At 28.1% G+C, this 18,077-nt stretch overlaps 1 protein-coding gene across 1 annotated transcript; it reads right to left on the bottom strand.

Annotated features, from left to right (window-relative positions):
- Positions 1-9,560: 9,560 nt before the first annotated feature.
- On the bottom strand, positions 9,561-12,061 carry LOC101513748 (small ribosomal subunit protein mS33). The gene is made up of 2 exons (XM_004510747.4): positions 11,770-12,061; positions 9,561-9,933 (listed from the first exon to the last, which is right to left on the bottom strand). The coding sequence occupies exons 1-2, from the start codon at positions 11,985-11,987 to the stop codon at positions 9,843-9,845; spliced, it is 309 nt and encodes a 102-aa protein (XP_004510804.1). The 5' UTR covers positions 11,988-12,061; the 3' UTR covers positions 9,561-9,842.
- Between the last annotated feature and the right edge of the window lie 6,016 nt (positions 12,062-18,077).

The following is an 18,077-nucleotide window of genomic DNA, read 5'->3' on the forward strand; positions in this document are numbered from 1 at the left end:
TATATATATATATATATTCATCTAATATGCTCTTGAAGTAGTAAAAATGAGAAAAGTAGTTTCAATAATATTTAAAAAATTAGTCATGATTGTGATTGATAAAAAGAGTTTGTTGATTATAAATGTGAAATGACACACGAATTATTGAACTTTATTCTTATTAGTGCATGATACAACTATTTATGTCATATTAATGTGTACAAAGTGATAAAATTTAAATTAATATGAATTGTGATTTTTTTCTTTTAGTATTCTTAATAAGAGTATACTAAATAATATACATTATGGTGAAGTATAATTTCCTTACTCTTAAAATTTTATATATTTTATATAGAGATGTCATTTTATGAGAACAAAGAAGAACCAAAGTCAGTGGTATGGTAAGCTCCTAAAAAGCTAGACATATTTTTGTTATTTATTTTCTCTTTTGATGGTACCATAATATTGTAACATATATGAAATGACAATAATCATATATATTATATGTTCACATTTTATAAGAATTATAAATGATTTAAATCAAAATAAATATTATTATATCTTATAAGTCATAATACGGGTAGTGATTATAAGTTATTTTTGAAAACTTCTTGATCTAGTTATTTTAAATTATTACTTTTTTGAGATATGAGTTAAGTTCAAATTTTCGATACGATAATTATTTCTTTAATATTAATTTTATGTATAATATAATTCTAGATTCCTATTTTTTGGAGATGATTTGAGTCGTTGAATTATTTTCATTTTTCATTGTGTAATTTTAGATGAACATGTAAGATATTTTTCTTATATTTAAGTAAAATATGTAAAGTTTTATTAGTTGAAGAATAATGTATGCTCCCAATTTTTTATCTACAAAAGGTGTGTTAAATATATGCATGGTAGAATATCTATTATATTGTTTTTATTGAATAATAAAATCTATAAATTGTGTTTCATTCTATAAGATTCAAATGGATTAAATATTTTAAGCATATAGTATTGTAAATTAATAGTTTACATATCATAATAAGTTTGTGGATTGACTGACATGTGTTGGACCGATTGGATCATTTTAAATTTATTATGATAAGAAAAAATAATTGAAATTTCATGTATATATCTGTTGAAGAGTCAAAAGTGAGTATATTTCTATAATAGACTTTGTGTTTTGATATATGTCCAAACAATATTTTATTGTCTTTTTCAATCTTCTAATTATCATTATCGATTAAAGGTCTAAAATCAAAAGAATTATTTTGAAAACTTTATTTTATCATTTATAACATCAGGGGTATGTTAGAAACATTTTTTAAAGTCATTATGGAGGATAGAATACTCATATGATATGTGAATCGACTTACTAGTCTCTCTGAAAGTTGAATAAATTTACTTATGAATAATATGAATCGTCAACTCATGCACTTTGGAGTTGAAATATTGGACTTTTGAACCACTTATTAATCGGTTGATACTTTGTGTCAATCAACTTACACGAAAGTCAAAATTCTATTTTGTTGGTTAAAAATCAATTGTTCACTTGTTTTGTTATGTCTTTTATTAATTGAAGTTTGTCTAATAAATGCCATTATGTTCCATTGTTTCAAACTGAATATTTTTATTCATTCTTCATCATTCATCACTTCAAGAAACAATCTTAGATAAAAATAAAAAACTTTTTTATGATTCCCTTTTATGGGGTGATTTAAATTTTGAGAGATAAACATAAAAGGTGTTGATATCCTTTCTTCAAATGATGTTCCAATTGTGAGAAATTGATTAAATTGGCCGCACATTTATATGATTGCAATGAATGATTTTTTCAAGGTACTACATATTCGACCGGGAAGTATGGATATTTCAAACAATTTGATTAAGTCACGTTTGTAGATATTTTTCTATTTTATACTATTAATTTAAATTTGTAAGTTTATTCACAATTTTATCCTTTTAGTTTTTGTGATATTAAGTTTATGATTTTTTCGATATTCTTTATGAATTAAAATTAATGAATATATTTTTCACTAAAAAATATGTCTATATTGAGATATATTACGTGCAAATTTAAATTATATATCACTCAATAAAACACATGACACACAATGTCTGTCCAAAGGTAAGACCTTAATAAAAAGTTCTCATATTATATTATTTTCAAAACTAAAATTAATAAATCTTATCTAAAATTAACATTATCTCTATAAATATTAAATTGATTGTTTTTATTATGAATTAAAATAAAAATATTACATGAAATTGGTTACATCAATTTAATAAATGATTTTATAGATATTTATTATTTATTATTTAACTAAAATACTATTATTACTTTAAAATGTCTCATTTTCAAATTCACCTTAGACTTCATTATGTGTTGGGCCAACGTGACGATAAATGAGATAAAGTTTGAGATTTTTGTGTTATAAATTATAAATACAATATTATATAATATGATATGATATAATTGTCTCATAAATATGATATGACGGAATTTATTTTTTTGACCGATTACTTTGGCAAACTTCAAATTTAAGGTGTTTTTTTTTTTTTTTTTATGGTTTTGGATTAGAGATTGACTATCATTGCTATCAAAATCATATCTAAACACCAAAGATGTTTCATTAAAGGAAGGCACATCTCATAATGCAAATGCATTACTTGAGAGGATGCCAACCTTTTGGACAAAAGGTTATTTGGTGGTAACTTGGCTCTAAAGATTGGCATTAAGAAGACTTTTTACATTGTTGTTTGGGATTTTCTAATTTAAACGTTACAAACTTATGGGTTCAACAATACTTTTTGTATTGGATATCTTCAATTATTAAATCAAGTAAGCTTTTTTTGTTGGTCAATGGTAAAGTCGTGGGATATTTTAATTGCACAAGAGGAGTGTGAAGTGACCATTTATCTCCTAATTTGTATTGCCAAAAATATTCTCAATATGAGTATTATATGATTGGTTGATAATGATAAATTGACGGGTTCGATAGGTCTTAATAGCTCTTCCCATTCATGTGTTTTTCCGGTGATGATATCATGTTTTTTTTTTGTAAAGGAATAATTATAAATGCTCGAGTAATTAAGGGTGATGTTTCTCATGAGTATGGCCTTAACTCTAGTCAATGGATCAATTCTAAAAAATGCAAAATTATGTCAGCTGTTATTAATTATTGAGACTCCACTCTATTGGTAACATTTTTGGTTATTATATGAAATATTTACTTTTTGATTACTTGGTAGTTCCTATTTATGAAGATAAGCCAATGCTCTATCATATTTAGCCAATAGTTGATAAAATAAAATCCAAACTGTCTACTTGGAAGGGCCACCTATTGTCTATGATGGGATAATTCAACATGTCAATTCAATAGTGTTTGGTATGTTGATCCACATCTTTAGAATATATTTTTGGCTTTGTGAGTCTCGTTAGAAAATTGGATAGTTGTATTAGAAATTTTGTTTGGACAAGTAGCATTGATGGCCACAAGTTGACCACTTACTCTTAGCACAAAGAGTAAAGGAGGTTAGGAATAAGAAGCATCTCAAGTATTAATAGAGCAGGTTTGAAGCTTTGTTAGGTTACAGTTAATTCCAACTCACAATGAATCAATCTTAAAGGGCATATTTTTTAGATGTAGTAAACTAGTTAAACACCATATATCATCTTCCATCTGGTACGACATGAAGAATGTCTATGAACGCATCCAAAACAACACAACTTCTTGAATTGGTAATGGATATTCTATTAGCTTTTTGTCGGATAATTGATTTGGTTACAAGGTTTTTGATTTCTTGCAAATTCCTAATGAGGATGTTCCTTTTCTCAAGAGCAAGGCTATTGAATTAATCTTAATAGTCAACCGATCATTCCTAATGACATTGAGTTGATATATTCAACTCTTGCTGAAGACACAAAAGTACTAATATTCATATAGTCCATCATCCTAATTGAATGGTTTGGAACAATACTACTTCTGGCATGCCAGCACTCACATATACTTATAAGGATCAAGTTAGTCATCAAAATGTTATGTCTTAGGCAAATTGTGATTTGAAGTTTCATTGTTCCTCTTGCAAAATCCTAGGTTCTTTGAAGAATTATTTAAAATGTAATTGCAACAAATGATGTTTTGATATAATAGGTATTCCTTGGGTCTCTTGTTGTAGCATGTGTGGTCATAATTTGGACAGTAGTCAACATATTTTATTAGAATGTTCTTTTGGTAACACAATTTTGGACTCGGGTTGAGTCAATTCTTGATTGCACGGTAAATATCATTTCTCCCTTGATAGTGTTAGATAATTGTACTATGGATTGAAGATCACAAACTAAGGATGTTGTGTCTTCGCTTATTATTAACCTTTTTTTTTTTTGAAGTATTTGGTTATGTAGAAACAAAGTTATTTTTGAAGAAAAGCATATGCATTTGGAACAGGTCATTCGTAATATCAAAGTAAATGTTTACTTGTTAGGTATTATTTATAAGGGTTGTAGGAGATCTTCTATGCATGACTTCAAGTAGGAATGCCAACGGGACATGGCGATCACAAGTAGTAGTTTTCGCTATTCTCCATGTTCGATAAAAATAGTACACATATTCGCCTCGTACCCGCATGGATACCCACTTGACATTTTTTTTTTGGGAATATTATCTCCTCACGAGTACCCATGGATAGCCACAAATATTTAGTAAATTAATAAATATTTTTATGTAAAATACAAAAATTAAACAAAATTAACTTTTTGAACACCATTTTTTATCCATACAAGAAAAATATGCATTTTGTTATGAATTTTTCTTATAATTTATTTGTTAGCTTATGGAAGTGGGTGTGAGAGAGACAACTTATGTTGTGAGTTTGAGATTGAAGGATATTTTTAGGATTTTGTATTTAAACTAAACTAGTCTGTAACCCGTGCGTCGCACGGAAACAACGATTTTAATAAATAAGTTGACTTTTAAAAAATAAGTTGACTTAAAAAAAATTACAATATAAAAAATTTAAAAAAATATAATTCTAACTTAACTTAAAAACTACTTTCTTACCAGCTCAATGTTATTGATGAAAAGTATGACTCCAACATCACTCATTAATCTTACTTTGATTCCTTATTTTTTGAATTCCACAAAAAATCTTTTTTTCTTTCCAAAAAACTTATTATAAAACAATACTTTTAATTTTAAACAAATAAAAACAATAATTATTAAAAATAAATAAATAATTAGATTAGATGAAATAAAAAATTTTAAAACAATGGATATGGACATATATAAAATAAGTAAATTAGTAAATGTAAAGATGTAAGTAACTTAATAATGAATTTTTATTTTTATTATTCAACCTATGTTGTTTATATGAAATACATACATTTAAGAATTCATATAAATTTTGGTGATAAATGACATTTAAGAATTTATATAAATTTTGTTGTATCAAGTGGCAAAATATCATTCATTTTAGTACTACACACAAAATACTAAAGAAAAATAATTTTTCCATTACAAACAAAAAATTACAATACACATAAAAACTATGAGTATCTTTTATCTTTGAATTTGCATGTTAGTCTTCATTAATCTTTCATAAATCATTTGAATTCTTTTGAATTTGCGTGATATTTAATAATAAATTTAGAATATAAAATGTATAGTATATTAGTTTTTAAATTTGATAAAATAGTGTTTGAAGTTTGAAAAACCATTACTTTCAATGAATAAATGAATTGTTTCTTTAATTCCTACATAAATTTTATATTTTCTTAAATAATAATTTAAATTCAGAGTTATTAAGACAAATCTTATATAAGAGAATAGAAATATAAATATACAAATGTATAATTTGTTGACTATTTATGAGTGAATTTAGAATCAGAGTTATTAAGACATATGTTATATAAGAGGATAGAAATATACATATACAAATTTATAATTTTTTGAGACAAAACTAAGAAATATAAACAATACAAAGTACATATATACATAACAAAATAGTAATTTTGTTTTATAAATAAAATAAAATAACAATGACAAATTGAAAAACATTTACCATTCAAGTAATTCGTGTGAACATATACTCCAGAAAGTTGCTATATACAACACGAACAAATACATAGTTTCACCAGGAATATTAATCTCAGATCGATAAATAAAACCTCATGAATATTAATCTTGGTAATATTTCCATTGCATACAACTCTAACAACCAAATTCCATAACTCATTTCTTGGAGAAATTGAAGCAACAAACTCTGGAGAAATTGAAACAACAATGATTTTTGTTTCAGACATTGGATAAAGATGAATAAGAAAACTTAAAAAGGAATTGTATATACAGAGATAATATGAATGATATTTATAAGAGAGACGCAAGAAATGAGAGAGTATTGAAGAGGACGGTTAACGGAGTACGGGAATTAAGAAAGAAAGAATTAAAAGAATTTTTAAAATAAAATAAATTTTTTAATTAAATTAATTTGAAGAGGTGGTTGATGAAGTAGTGTTTAAAAAATAATTCCAAAAACTGTCTAAATCGTGGTGTGATTGACTGTATTTTGCTGTTATTTTTCTTCTTTTATAACTGACCACTAACGTAAGTAGTGGTGTAGTGTATTTTATTTTTAATTCATTATTCTTATTTTCATTCTTTTATTTTTCAATTGGCCACTAACGACCCGTGTACAATGTGTTTAATTTTATTCTTAAAAAAATAAATATTATTTCTATTAATAGAAATATGATATCTTCCTAATGAGCTGACACGTGTCAAACTTGCCAAATTATCATTTTGCTTTATTATATTGCATACATTACCTTTCAAAAAACTGATGTCAAGTTAGTGCAATTGATTGTATTTTATTGTTATTTTTTTTTAATTGGCCACTAAATGTCAGGTTGCATTATATTATATTTTTAATTTATTTTCTTATTTTTTAATTGGCCATTCACTTATGCATTCCATTAACTTCTCAACTGACGCATACAATATCTGATGTAACAGAAGTTTTATGCTTTTCTTAAAAAAAAAAACTTTTTATTTTTAATACATTTCTTTTATTTTTTAATTGACCATTAAGTTCTCAATCATCAGCGCGTATTATTTCTATTAATAGAAACTTCATATTTTTTTAACACTCTAGTTTGTTGACACATGTCAAACTTGCCAATTTATTATGTTTGCTTTATTATAATGTATAGATATAAATATGAGAGTAATTATGTATATTTATTGTGGGCACAGATATTCATGGACACAAGTAACTCATTATATGCCCCCTCGTTATTAATTGATGAGTAATCAAATTATCCATTTATTTTATTCATGAATACTTGTTAAATTTTTTGTTTCGTAGTTTTGCGGATTTTAATCTGCGTGTGTGGGTTTTTTACCATCCCTAACTTTCAGGTCCTCAAACATTTCAACATTACATGTCATGCATCAAAAGTTCCAATCATTGAAGAATTGAGATGACAGTCTCCTCATTTGTCTTGGATAAAATGCAATACTAATGAAGCTTCTAGATGTTTCCTTGATAGGTAGTTCGGTTTATAAGAGACTATCCAAGGACCATTATGAATTCTTTCTAGATGGATTAGCAGCTAATTTAGGTGTTTCAACTACTCTTCATTTATGCTGAAATTGAAATTGATTAAAGTGACGTTGACTATTGAATGAATAGTTAATAAGGGGCTGAACTGATATTTGGTTGAAGTGTAATTTGAAAATCATTGTTCAAGCTTTTATTAATATCTCGGTTGTTTTTTGATATTTTAGGAATAGATGGAACAGTTGTCTTCAGCTTATTAGAGACTGTCACTTTAAAATCACTCATATTTATAGATAAGGTAACAATTGTACCCGTAAATTAGCTAATACAAATTATTTTATAACTGATTTTATTTTATAGGATTTTATATCTCGATATTAAATAAGATTTATTCTATAATATAAAAACACTTTTTAAATTTTTAGTTTTGTCCATAACTTGTTGTTATTCTCGATCATTGCACTATTTTTTTTCTTTCTATTTTTTATTTTATTTCATTGATTTTTTTGTGAGAGATTGTTAATGTGGCAGTTGAGCATGTAAGATAGCTATTTGATACTTTTTGCACTATAATATTTATTAAATAAATTTTATTTTTGCCTTGTTACTTCAAGCATATTTCAGTCGTGTCTCATCTTTTATTAGATACGCTTCCCTACATTAAATTGTATAATTTGTTTTGTATCCTTAAATAAACACATTTGTTTCACTTCGCGGCTATAATTATTCTTGGTAAATCTAATAACAGTATTTGGAAAACTGTGCACATAAGTTTTGTTAAAACATATTGAATAAAAAAAATTTGCACTAAAATAAATAGAAGATTGTTTCGATTTAAAATAATAATAATATAAATTTCAATCAGCCGATTTTCATAAAAACCCAAAAACTTAGAATAAAATTTAATTTAACGTGGTTTTCAGTTATTTTAGATTAATTCACAATTTATATTTATTTTTTTCAAGAGTATATTTTTGAAAAAAAAAATTTATTTTGTCCTCTAGAAGCATACTTCAGCACAAAAAGTACAATTTTTGTCCTTTCAAAAATATACTTTCGAATGCAGGTGTGGTTTTTTAAATAATTGCAAGTGTGTTTGACTCAAAATAATCACGTTTAACATATAAGCTAATACGATTTTACCATACATGTTTTATATTTATTACAAAACTATATTTACAAAACTAAGATAAAAGTAAAATCCAAACAGGCACTACATATAGCTCTATCAGTTTCATCTGCAAGCAGTTTCACGCAATAAACATTTTTATTCATTAATTTGAGATCCAACTATTCAAATTACATTATAATAAAATTAACTATAAATGCGCTCAACTATTCATTTTTAAGACAACCATAATTGTTGTCACTCATGCACCAAATCCAATTCCATAGCTCTAATATATATGTCAGGTAACTGATTGCTATCCGAGTGAGTGACATGTGATCTATTACATTCACATTGAAGGATTTCTATAATGCAGCACTAGCTTCTAGACTGATTAAAATCACAACCACAATAACATCCATTCATAATTCATATATTTAGAACATGATCTTCCAAATGCATATTATTGGCTATAAAGGAATTCTAGAGTTGTTTTAACCTTCTTTATGACATTTTCATAAACAATTTTAGACTTATTTAATAAAGTCCTCAACATATGGTTTATGAAAATATCTTACGACTTGTATAGAATCAGTTTAACCACCCTCTTATATTATATACATAATTTATATATAAACACTTAAATTATAAAAAATTGTTCAATAAACAATTAATTAAACTTCTTACCCAAACACACTATTACCGTACATTTGGAGATTCTAAACAGTAAATCAAACAGACATTAAGATTAAGGCTAGATAAATGCTAGGAACACTCTCACTCTAATCTTCACTCTTTTATGGGCGAAAGACATGCGGATCTCACCACTTTATGTGGGACCCATATTGATTTCACCTAATAAGAGAGTGAGTGTTGAAAATAGAGTGTTCTTAGCACTATTCTTCCGACTAATATAACAAACCCAATATAACAAAGGCTATTTATAAACTTGTGATAACATTCCAAAATTCAAGGTGGACTACATCAATTTATGAAAATTTAATGGCACAAAAAACAGACAAAGATCTCCAACCAAATTAGCCTAATGGTTTCAACTCTCAAATGTATTCAGTTTTCTCCCAGGATAAAGGCAAGAAGAAACCTGTCATTCTGATAAAATAAATCAAATTCAAGGTGTTTGCAGAAACAACTACTAGTCTTTGATTTAAAGCAATACACAGTATGAATCCAAGACAGGGGAGAGTATAATTTATTTGTTGCGTTTTGCAGCACGCCTTCCCTGTCCCTTTTTGGGTGGCCCTTTACCCCGACGCTTCAACATTTCAAGCTTCGATAAGCGTCTACATAGAACAAAAATAACAAATGTATCAAAATTCTTGAATGAGTGGAAATAAATTTAAGATAGCAACTAGTAAAAAAATGACAAATATTCTGATTGTAACCAAAATACATGCTTCACAAACTTTGGCAGCACAATTTCTACACAGAAATGAATTACTTTAATAGAATGCACTTGGTGCAAGACGGCATAGCCAAATTCATTGGGGAAACCATATCCATACTTCACCTAATTTGAATATCAAAGAAGTTTTCACATTGACATAAAAGTAGTCAGTCTAGCATACTGAGTGTCGTCGATGGCGGAAGGCCAAATATCCATCACATAAACACGCCATTGCGACCTATGGCACCACCATGGCAGACATCCCTTCACAAATTGCCTGTGGCGGTTATCAAAAAATTCACCACGGCAGCACTATGGTCACCATTTAACAACACACAAGTGGACATGGATAATATCATGAAACATCTACAAAATGGAACTAAAATTCCCAGACAAAACTTTACCCTCTTCAACAAAAACAATAAACTAAGAACATCCATGTGTGAGGTACAGTTCATTAGATATATATGCCACAAATAGGTATGACTACAGGTTGAGTGAGTATAGATTAAAGGGTAACGATTAAATAATCCTGACTACTTTTTTAAAGGGTGCGTGATAGTTTTTTTTCCAGATCGAAGGGAGTATATATGATATATATATATATATATATATATATATATATCCCTCTTTGGCTCACCTTCTCCAAGAAACTCCTCTCTCTATTTCACACTTAACTTCATCACTTCTTCCTCTACTCAGCAATTAACACCTAGCTAGCTAGCTCACGCCCTCCCTACATTTTTTAACTTCACTTCACTTGCATACCTATCTTCACTAGCACTTCACAATTTCGCTGACCCAGTTGATGACTCAGCAGCTCATTAGGCCTCAGCTGTAGCTGAATTCAAGGCATTCGATGCAATAAAAAAAGTGGAAGATCAGTAATAATTCCTTTATTGTTGAGATCAGTTCATCTTAACAAAATGGAAGGGACCACTAAAAGGATATATGTTGATTTGACAAATGACCTGATCCAAGGAAAAGAGCTAGCAAAGCAGCCGAGTAACCAACCGGTTTCGTCTTCTCCGTCATCCCAAGAAACTGATGAATTCTTAATTGAGAAAATAATTTTGGTTTATAAGAAAGCACTCACCAAGTTGAACTTTCGGCCTGATGTGAGAGAGATTAAGACCATCAAAGGCAACATGATGGATTCAATTTCCCATTGTTCTTTTACAAAAAAAAGAGTCCCCTTACTCAACATGATGGATCCATGATGGATTCAGTTTAGGTTCATTAGATATCATCAATTGTTACTCATTGAACTCACTCAACCCCCTTAACATTACATGGGATTTCGTTTCATTACAGCAGAATTTTCCTATTAACTACATAACTCAATATGAATTATCAAACCTCATCATAGACCCAACTAAAAAAAACTGAACTTTAGAACACCATTCAATCCATTAACCAAAATCAAACAACCCCACATAAGAAAATCCAAAACAAAAAAGAAACTACGCTACAGAGACATAAACACAAACACATAGCGAACAATCCCCAATATACTTTTCACTACAACAGATTTTTCATATTAACTGCATAACTCAATATAAATTATCAAATCCGTGATAGACCCAATTATCAAAAACTGAACTTTATAACACCATTCAATTCATTAATCAAAATAAAACAACCCCACGTAAAAAACAAAACTACGTCATAGAGGCATAAACACAAACACATAGAGAGCAATATCTTATAAAGAGAAAATGAAAGTACTTACTCTTGTTGTTGACGAGCCATAATAAGAGGGTCATCTTTGTTGATATCATGAGGGTACCATGCGGCCACTTTTTCACCATAGAGCTTCATACGGAGAATCTTATGGGGAGATCTCTTGCCGGTTGGGTTCAATTGATGACCGAATATTGTAGCTCTTGCAGAAGACACTCCTTCGTTGATTGCCAAGGTTAGCAGCTTCTTCAAACCGCCGGTAGCCATTTTCCTTTCTTCCCTCTTTCTCGCTCTGTGCGTGTTTGTGTGAGTGGGAAGTGAAAGAGGAGCGAATAGGGCCTAATGAATTTTTCTTTGCGTAATTATACTTTAACCCCTTCATTATTTCAATTTTCCAACTATAATCCATGAGCTTTTCTTAAACTAACTTTTTATTTTTATTTTTCACCAAAATTATGAATTGTAACTTCTTTAGTAAAAAATCATTTAAAGAAAAATGTTTTTAAAAATTTTCATCTTTGTAACAGTCTTTTGAAAAAATAAGAATTTTAAAAAATAATATAAAAACTAAAATAAGAAGTTATTTTTAGTAGTTTTTAAAAAAATCATTTTTTATAATTAACTTAAAAAAATATTTTTATTACAACAGACAAATGCAAACAAATTATGTATTTCTTTAAAAAATTCTAAAAAATAATCTCTAAATTATTGTCCAAATCACTTTTTTATAATTTATAATAAACCAATCTTATACCCATGTTTACGAAGTTTTATTTATTTTATGTCATTTATTTTTGTTTCTTTCAAATAAGGTGTTTTAGTATTAACGAGTGTGTTTGTTTCAATTTTTTTTAGATTTTTATTTTTATTTTTTTAGACCAAAAATCACCCTTTAAGATTTAAAAGTTGTTGTTTGTTTTAGATTTTTTAAAGATTGTTTTAACTATAAAAATCATTTTTTGACAAAAAATAGTAATTTCTCACATCTCTGGCGATAAAAAAGATGATGAAAAGTTAAAAAAAATCGCGTAAATCACTTATCAAAGGAGAGAAAATGATGTCATTACCCCTAGTTTTTTTTTATTCTAAAGTGTCCTTAGCCAATTTTTATTAGGTTTACTTCGTCAATTTAAATCAATTCATTATTAGTTGTGTTTTCTCTTTCATGCTGACCATTTTATTTTACACAACATTTGTTATTTTCTCGACCTCATCAATGTTTTCTCTATATAGTTATTTTATTTGGATGGGTGTTTATTTATTATTTTTTATGAGTATTCAGATACATTTATTGTTTTTTACGAGTATTAAGTACATTGATCAACTTGAAATGTGTCTACGAAAAAAATTAAATTATTAAATTGGGAAGTGCTCAATTTGAAATAGATGAATTGGTTTGTTATAGTAAATTTGACAAAGATTATGGATAATGAAAATATATCTTGGTGAATATAATGGGAACTTGATGACTATAAATAATAAAACTATAAAGAAAATTCATTCTGAACTATTTTAAATATGTGATTTAACATTTTTGCTGACTTAAATTTCAATTAGAATGACAATTAAAAAGAATGCAAAAAAAAAATTATGAGAGCGATGAAAGAATTGTTGCAAATTAGTATATAGAGACTAAAATTTATTTTTATATGCTTTATGATAATTTTGTAGTTTAAAAAAATAATTTTTACAAATTTGTATACAAACAATTTAAAAATAATTAAAAAAATTATTTTTATAATAATAAATAAGTGATAGTTAAAATTTAATCTTTTTAAAAATCTCTATAAAATAATCTCTAAATTATTTAAAATAAAAATTATTTTTATTTAAACACAAACAAACGCATTCAATATATGCACTTTGCATAATAACAATGGATATGCACACGCACAGATACTATTCACATGTTACTTGATTTATTGGATAAAAAATAATATTTGTGTTCTAGTTATATTTATGTGAGTATATAAATAATTATTTAGCAAAATTTAAATATCTACATGTATTAATAAATATCCACAATTATCTTTTAAATAAAAAATATTTATACAAAATTTATTTATTTTTTGCGCTGATTTAGATTTTGTTTCATCTTTTGTCAATCAAAAATCAAAAATAGTAATACATAAAAATGTTAAACATTAGCATATAATCAAAATGAATCATAACATTTTATCATCAAAAGTATTAATACAATAAAACATAAATAAAATTTAGTAGTTTTATTAATTTACTAACGAGGACAGATACTTGTTGATACATACACCATAACATTGTTTTTTTGTATCAATTAATTAATAAATAGTCAAAATATTTATTTTATTTTATCTATGAATATCCGTTAAATTATTTGTCATGTGTCGATTGTAAATTTCATTTCTACCTTGCGGTCCTCTTTTTGAACTTCTGTTAAACTTAATGAAAAAAACCTTACTATTCATTCGTTGTCTTTAATGTTGTCAACCTGACAATTTTAAATTAATTAATTATTTTCATATTAATCTTTTAAGATTTCGTCTTCTGCATCTTCTTAAATTTTTTATCCCATAATAGTATTTGAAGTCCTAAATGAAATTTCATTCGGTATTTATTTCTCTTCTTCATTGTTTTCATTAAAATATAAATTTAAGAAATTCTAAATTAAAAATTAAGGTTATTGTTCCTTTTATTCATCATATTTATCAAATTTATAATAAAGTTACTAGATTGTTATTTCATCATCTTTAATTTAAAGATATGACATTGATTCCTTATTCACCTTTTTTCATATCATCAATTTCAAAAAAGAAATCTGAAGCACTTGAAAAAAAATTCTGAAATTTGACCATTTAACTATTGAAACCCAAGACATAAAAAAATTGATACCCAAAAAATATCTATGCTCTTTACCAAAAAAAAGTTGAATCTATATATATCTCTCTCAACCCATCTTCTTCTTCTAAACATGCTATTCCTGAGACATTATTTTTTTTTCTCGAAATTCAACATATTTGTTTTGAAGTCACAGTTCAGGCAAAATATGTCTTTTGTTATTTTTGTCCAACAAATTTTATCATAGTTGTGTATGATGTAATCTCCATGTATGTTTTGATATTTAAAGTACCCAGTTAAAAAAAGCCTTAGTACGAAAGATGAGTGGAACACTGACATAATTTTGATAATATTGTTTGAAATGATAAAATATGACATTATTGCATAAAGAGTAGTATAAAGAAGAATTATTGTTTAATCCTCTATTTTTTTTTTTTTAGATTATTTTGTATATGTTGTTTGTGTAAAATATTTTATATTTTTGATAAATCACAATAATTTAGATTATCATTAAAAGTAGTTAAAGTAAAAAATTATTCAATAATCTAAAGATTATGATTCAACGAGGGTAAAAAAATAATACACAAATATATATATATATATATATATATATATATATATATTAAGTCTACTTTTCTAGAACAATCTAAATACCGTAAAAAATAGTAGTTACTATAGAATTTTTTTGTATCCCTTGCACTCCAAATAAGGATGAGAATAGGTTAGGCTGTTTGTCAATGGTTTATGGTCTGACCTACTACTTATTTAATAAAAAGGCTAAGCTCAAGCTATTTTTAAAGTTTATTTATTTAAATAGGTCAGATTCAGACTTATAAAAAAACTTATTAGGTCTAACAGACCGATTATGTATATTTTATTATTTATTAATATTATTTTTTATTATTATTTATTAATAATATTATTTTCTATTTTAAAGTCTATCAATTAGGCAATCACTCAGTAGTCGTTTCATATTCGGTAGTCGTTCCATATTCGGTAGTCATTTCATATTCGGTGTTCGTTCTATATATATTTGATAGCTATTAAATTAGACAATCACTCGTAGTCGTTCTATATTTGTTTAAGAGATAATAATGGATGTGTTTGTTTCAGGAAAAATAATCTATTATTTGAAACCAAAAATCATGTTTTAGGATTTAAATGATGTTTGTTTCATATTTTTTTAAAATAATTTTATTAAAAAATTATTTTTTTGTTTAATATATATAAATATGTACATTGATATTGGTATGTGGAGAACATTGTAACACCCCGTTTTTCAAAGCGAGGGTATATATATATTTTTTTTAAAAGTAATTAAAAACGAACAAAGAATTAAATCACGAAATGTCTTTGGATAAATAATTGAGTCATTATAATTTACGCAGCGGAAAAGTTTCTCCAATTATAAATCCAAAACATTTACATAACATCAAATGGTACATGGAACCCATCCAAAGATGATATCAAACTGATAATATTTGTATAAGTACAGTTTTCCAAACTAAAAATACTTCAAACCAAAAAGAAGGACCCCTAGTCCATATACATCATCCTAATCTGATTATCCTACCAAAAAGCTATACACCCTGAGTAATCTCCACGCGCCCCGTGAGATCCTCCTAACGTAACAGCAGTCAAGCGTTCCCATCTCCATCCCTGTCCGTAGGGTACGAACCGGTAGGGCCGTCCTGACTCTCATCTGAGGGCAAAGCCCAGATTTCCACAATAGTGTAAAGGGTCACCAACCAGAAAATAACAGTTAATACATAGCAATTAAGTTTTTGAATGCTCAAAACAACTTTTCAACTAAGCATGCACCTTAACAGGATTTTCAATGTGCGAAAAGTTCATACAGTACATTGCCAATGAAAATGAAGGTAAAATGCAGTTCTCGATCTCCTAATTAACACATAATAAAACAAGACATGGATAGATTCATGAGCAATTAATCATACAACTAAAAATGAGGATTTTCACTAAGCCAATCGATTGGGCAATCGATTGGGGTGAAGATTTTTAATGAAAATAGAATCCTGGGCTGAATCAATCGATTTGGCAATCGATTGACAGGATAACGGAGCCCCTGACTTAATACCAATCGATTTCCAAATCGATTTCCTGAAGGTTTTTAGTGAAATTTTGAACTCTGGCTTGATTCAATCGATTGGGCAATCGATTGACAGGATAGCTGAGCCCCTGACTTAATGGCCAATCGATTGGGCAATCGATTTCGAAAGGGATTTTCAAAAAAACTGATTACAAAATCGATTGGCTAATCGATTTTGTTCATTTGGCCAAGCCCCTGACTTCCATCCAATCGATTGGGAAATCGATTTCCCTGATCATTTTTCCAAAAATTCATGAATTAACCTAAGTCATTCCTAATCAAGTTCACAACTTAACACTTAGCAATTTCTACGCGATTACCACGGCAATTGGGATCTCGATAACCATCATACTTACACACAATAATCAACACATAACACTTAGCATTTTCAACGCAATTAACACGATAAATCAAATTCAAATCACTCAATCATAAAACTCAATCAAACACGACTCGTGTGCCAAGCACCCTAATGCAATGCGTATATGCCAAAATGCATGGACTCGGAATTCCAAACCAAAACCCTCCTCGAAGGGCCGTAAATCATAATTGTACCGCCTATCGCAGGCCAAAGTACCAATTACCGAGGTGCCACCTATCACGGGTCAGCACGATTTACTAAAATGCGTAAATCATAAACGTACCACCTATCACGGGTCAGTACAGTTTACCGAGGTGTCACCTATCACGGGTCAACACGATTTACTAAAAGAAAAAGCGGGAATCGTAAACGTACCGCCTATCACAGACCAGTACTGTTTACCTAGGTGCCACCTATCACGGGTCAGCACAATTCACCAAAAATGTAAATCGTAAATGTACCACCTATCACGGGTCAGTACAGTTTACCAAGGTGTCACCTATCACGGGTCAACACGATTTACTAAATAGTAACTCGTAAACGTACCACCTATCACGGGTCAGTACAGTTTACCAAGGTGTCACCTATCACGGGTCAACACGAATTACTAAATAGTAAATCGTAAACGTACAACCTATCACGGGTCAGTACAGTTTACCAAGGTGTCACCTATCACGGGTCGACACAATTTACCAAATGAAATGCATGAGCATACACAGACTCCATTCACAACAATCGTTAAGCAAATGCAGATATTAAAAGATTCCCCATTTTTAATACCCATTTAACTTAAACGACTTTCAAACAACATTAATTAAATAAGTCATTAAGAGATTCCCCGTTCTTAATACCGATTTAACTTAATGATTTTCAAAACAAAACGTTAAGCAAACAGTCATATTAAGAGATTCCCCAAAAACCGTATTTCTTCGTTTTCGAATCAAAGAGGAAGAGTGGAGTTGCAAAAACCTTGATCTAACTCTCCCCCAACCTTGGGTTACTAGTTTTGAAGAAAAGAAAGCGACGAAAACGAAAATGGGAGAAAGGAGAAAAATGGGTCACGGTTAGAGGA

The sequence above is a fragment of the Cicer arietinum genome, chromosome 7, assembly GCF_000331145.2.
Source record: "Cicer arietinum cultivar CDC Frontier isolate Library 1 chromosome 7, Cicar.CDCFrontier_v2.0, whole genome shotgun sequence".
Lineage (NCBI taxonomy): Eukaryota > Viridiplantae > Streptophyta > Magnoliopsida > Fabales > Fabaceae > Cicer > Cicer arietinum.

What these genes read in the sequence shown, in the direction of transcription:
- LOC101513748 (XM_004510747.4), bottom strand. Translation starts at nt 11,987, where the DNA reads ATGGCTACCGGCGGTTTGAAGAAGCTGCTAACCTTGGCAATCAACGAA. An exon ending in ATGGCTCGTCAACAACAAGA is followed by an intron (nt 9,934 to 11,769) that starts GTAAGTACTTTC and finishes TGTTCTATGTAG; the next exon opens with ACGCTTATCGAAGCTTGAAA.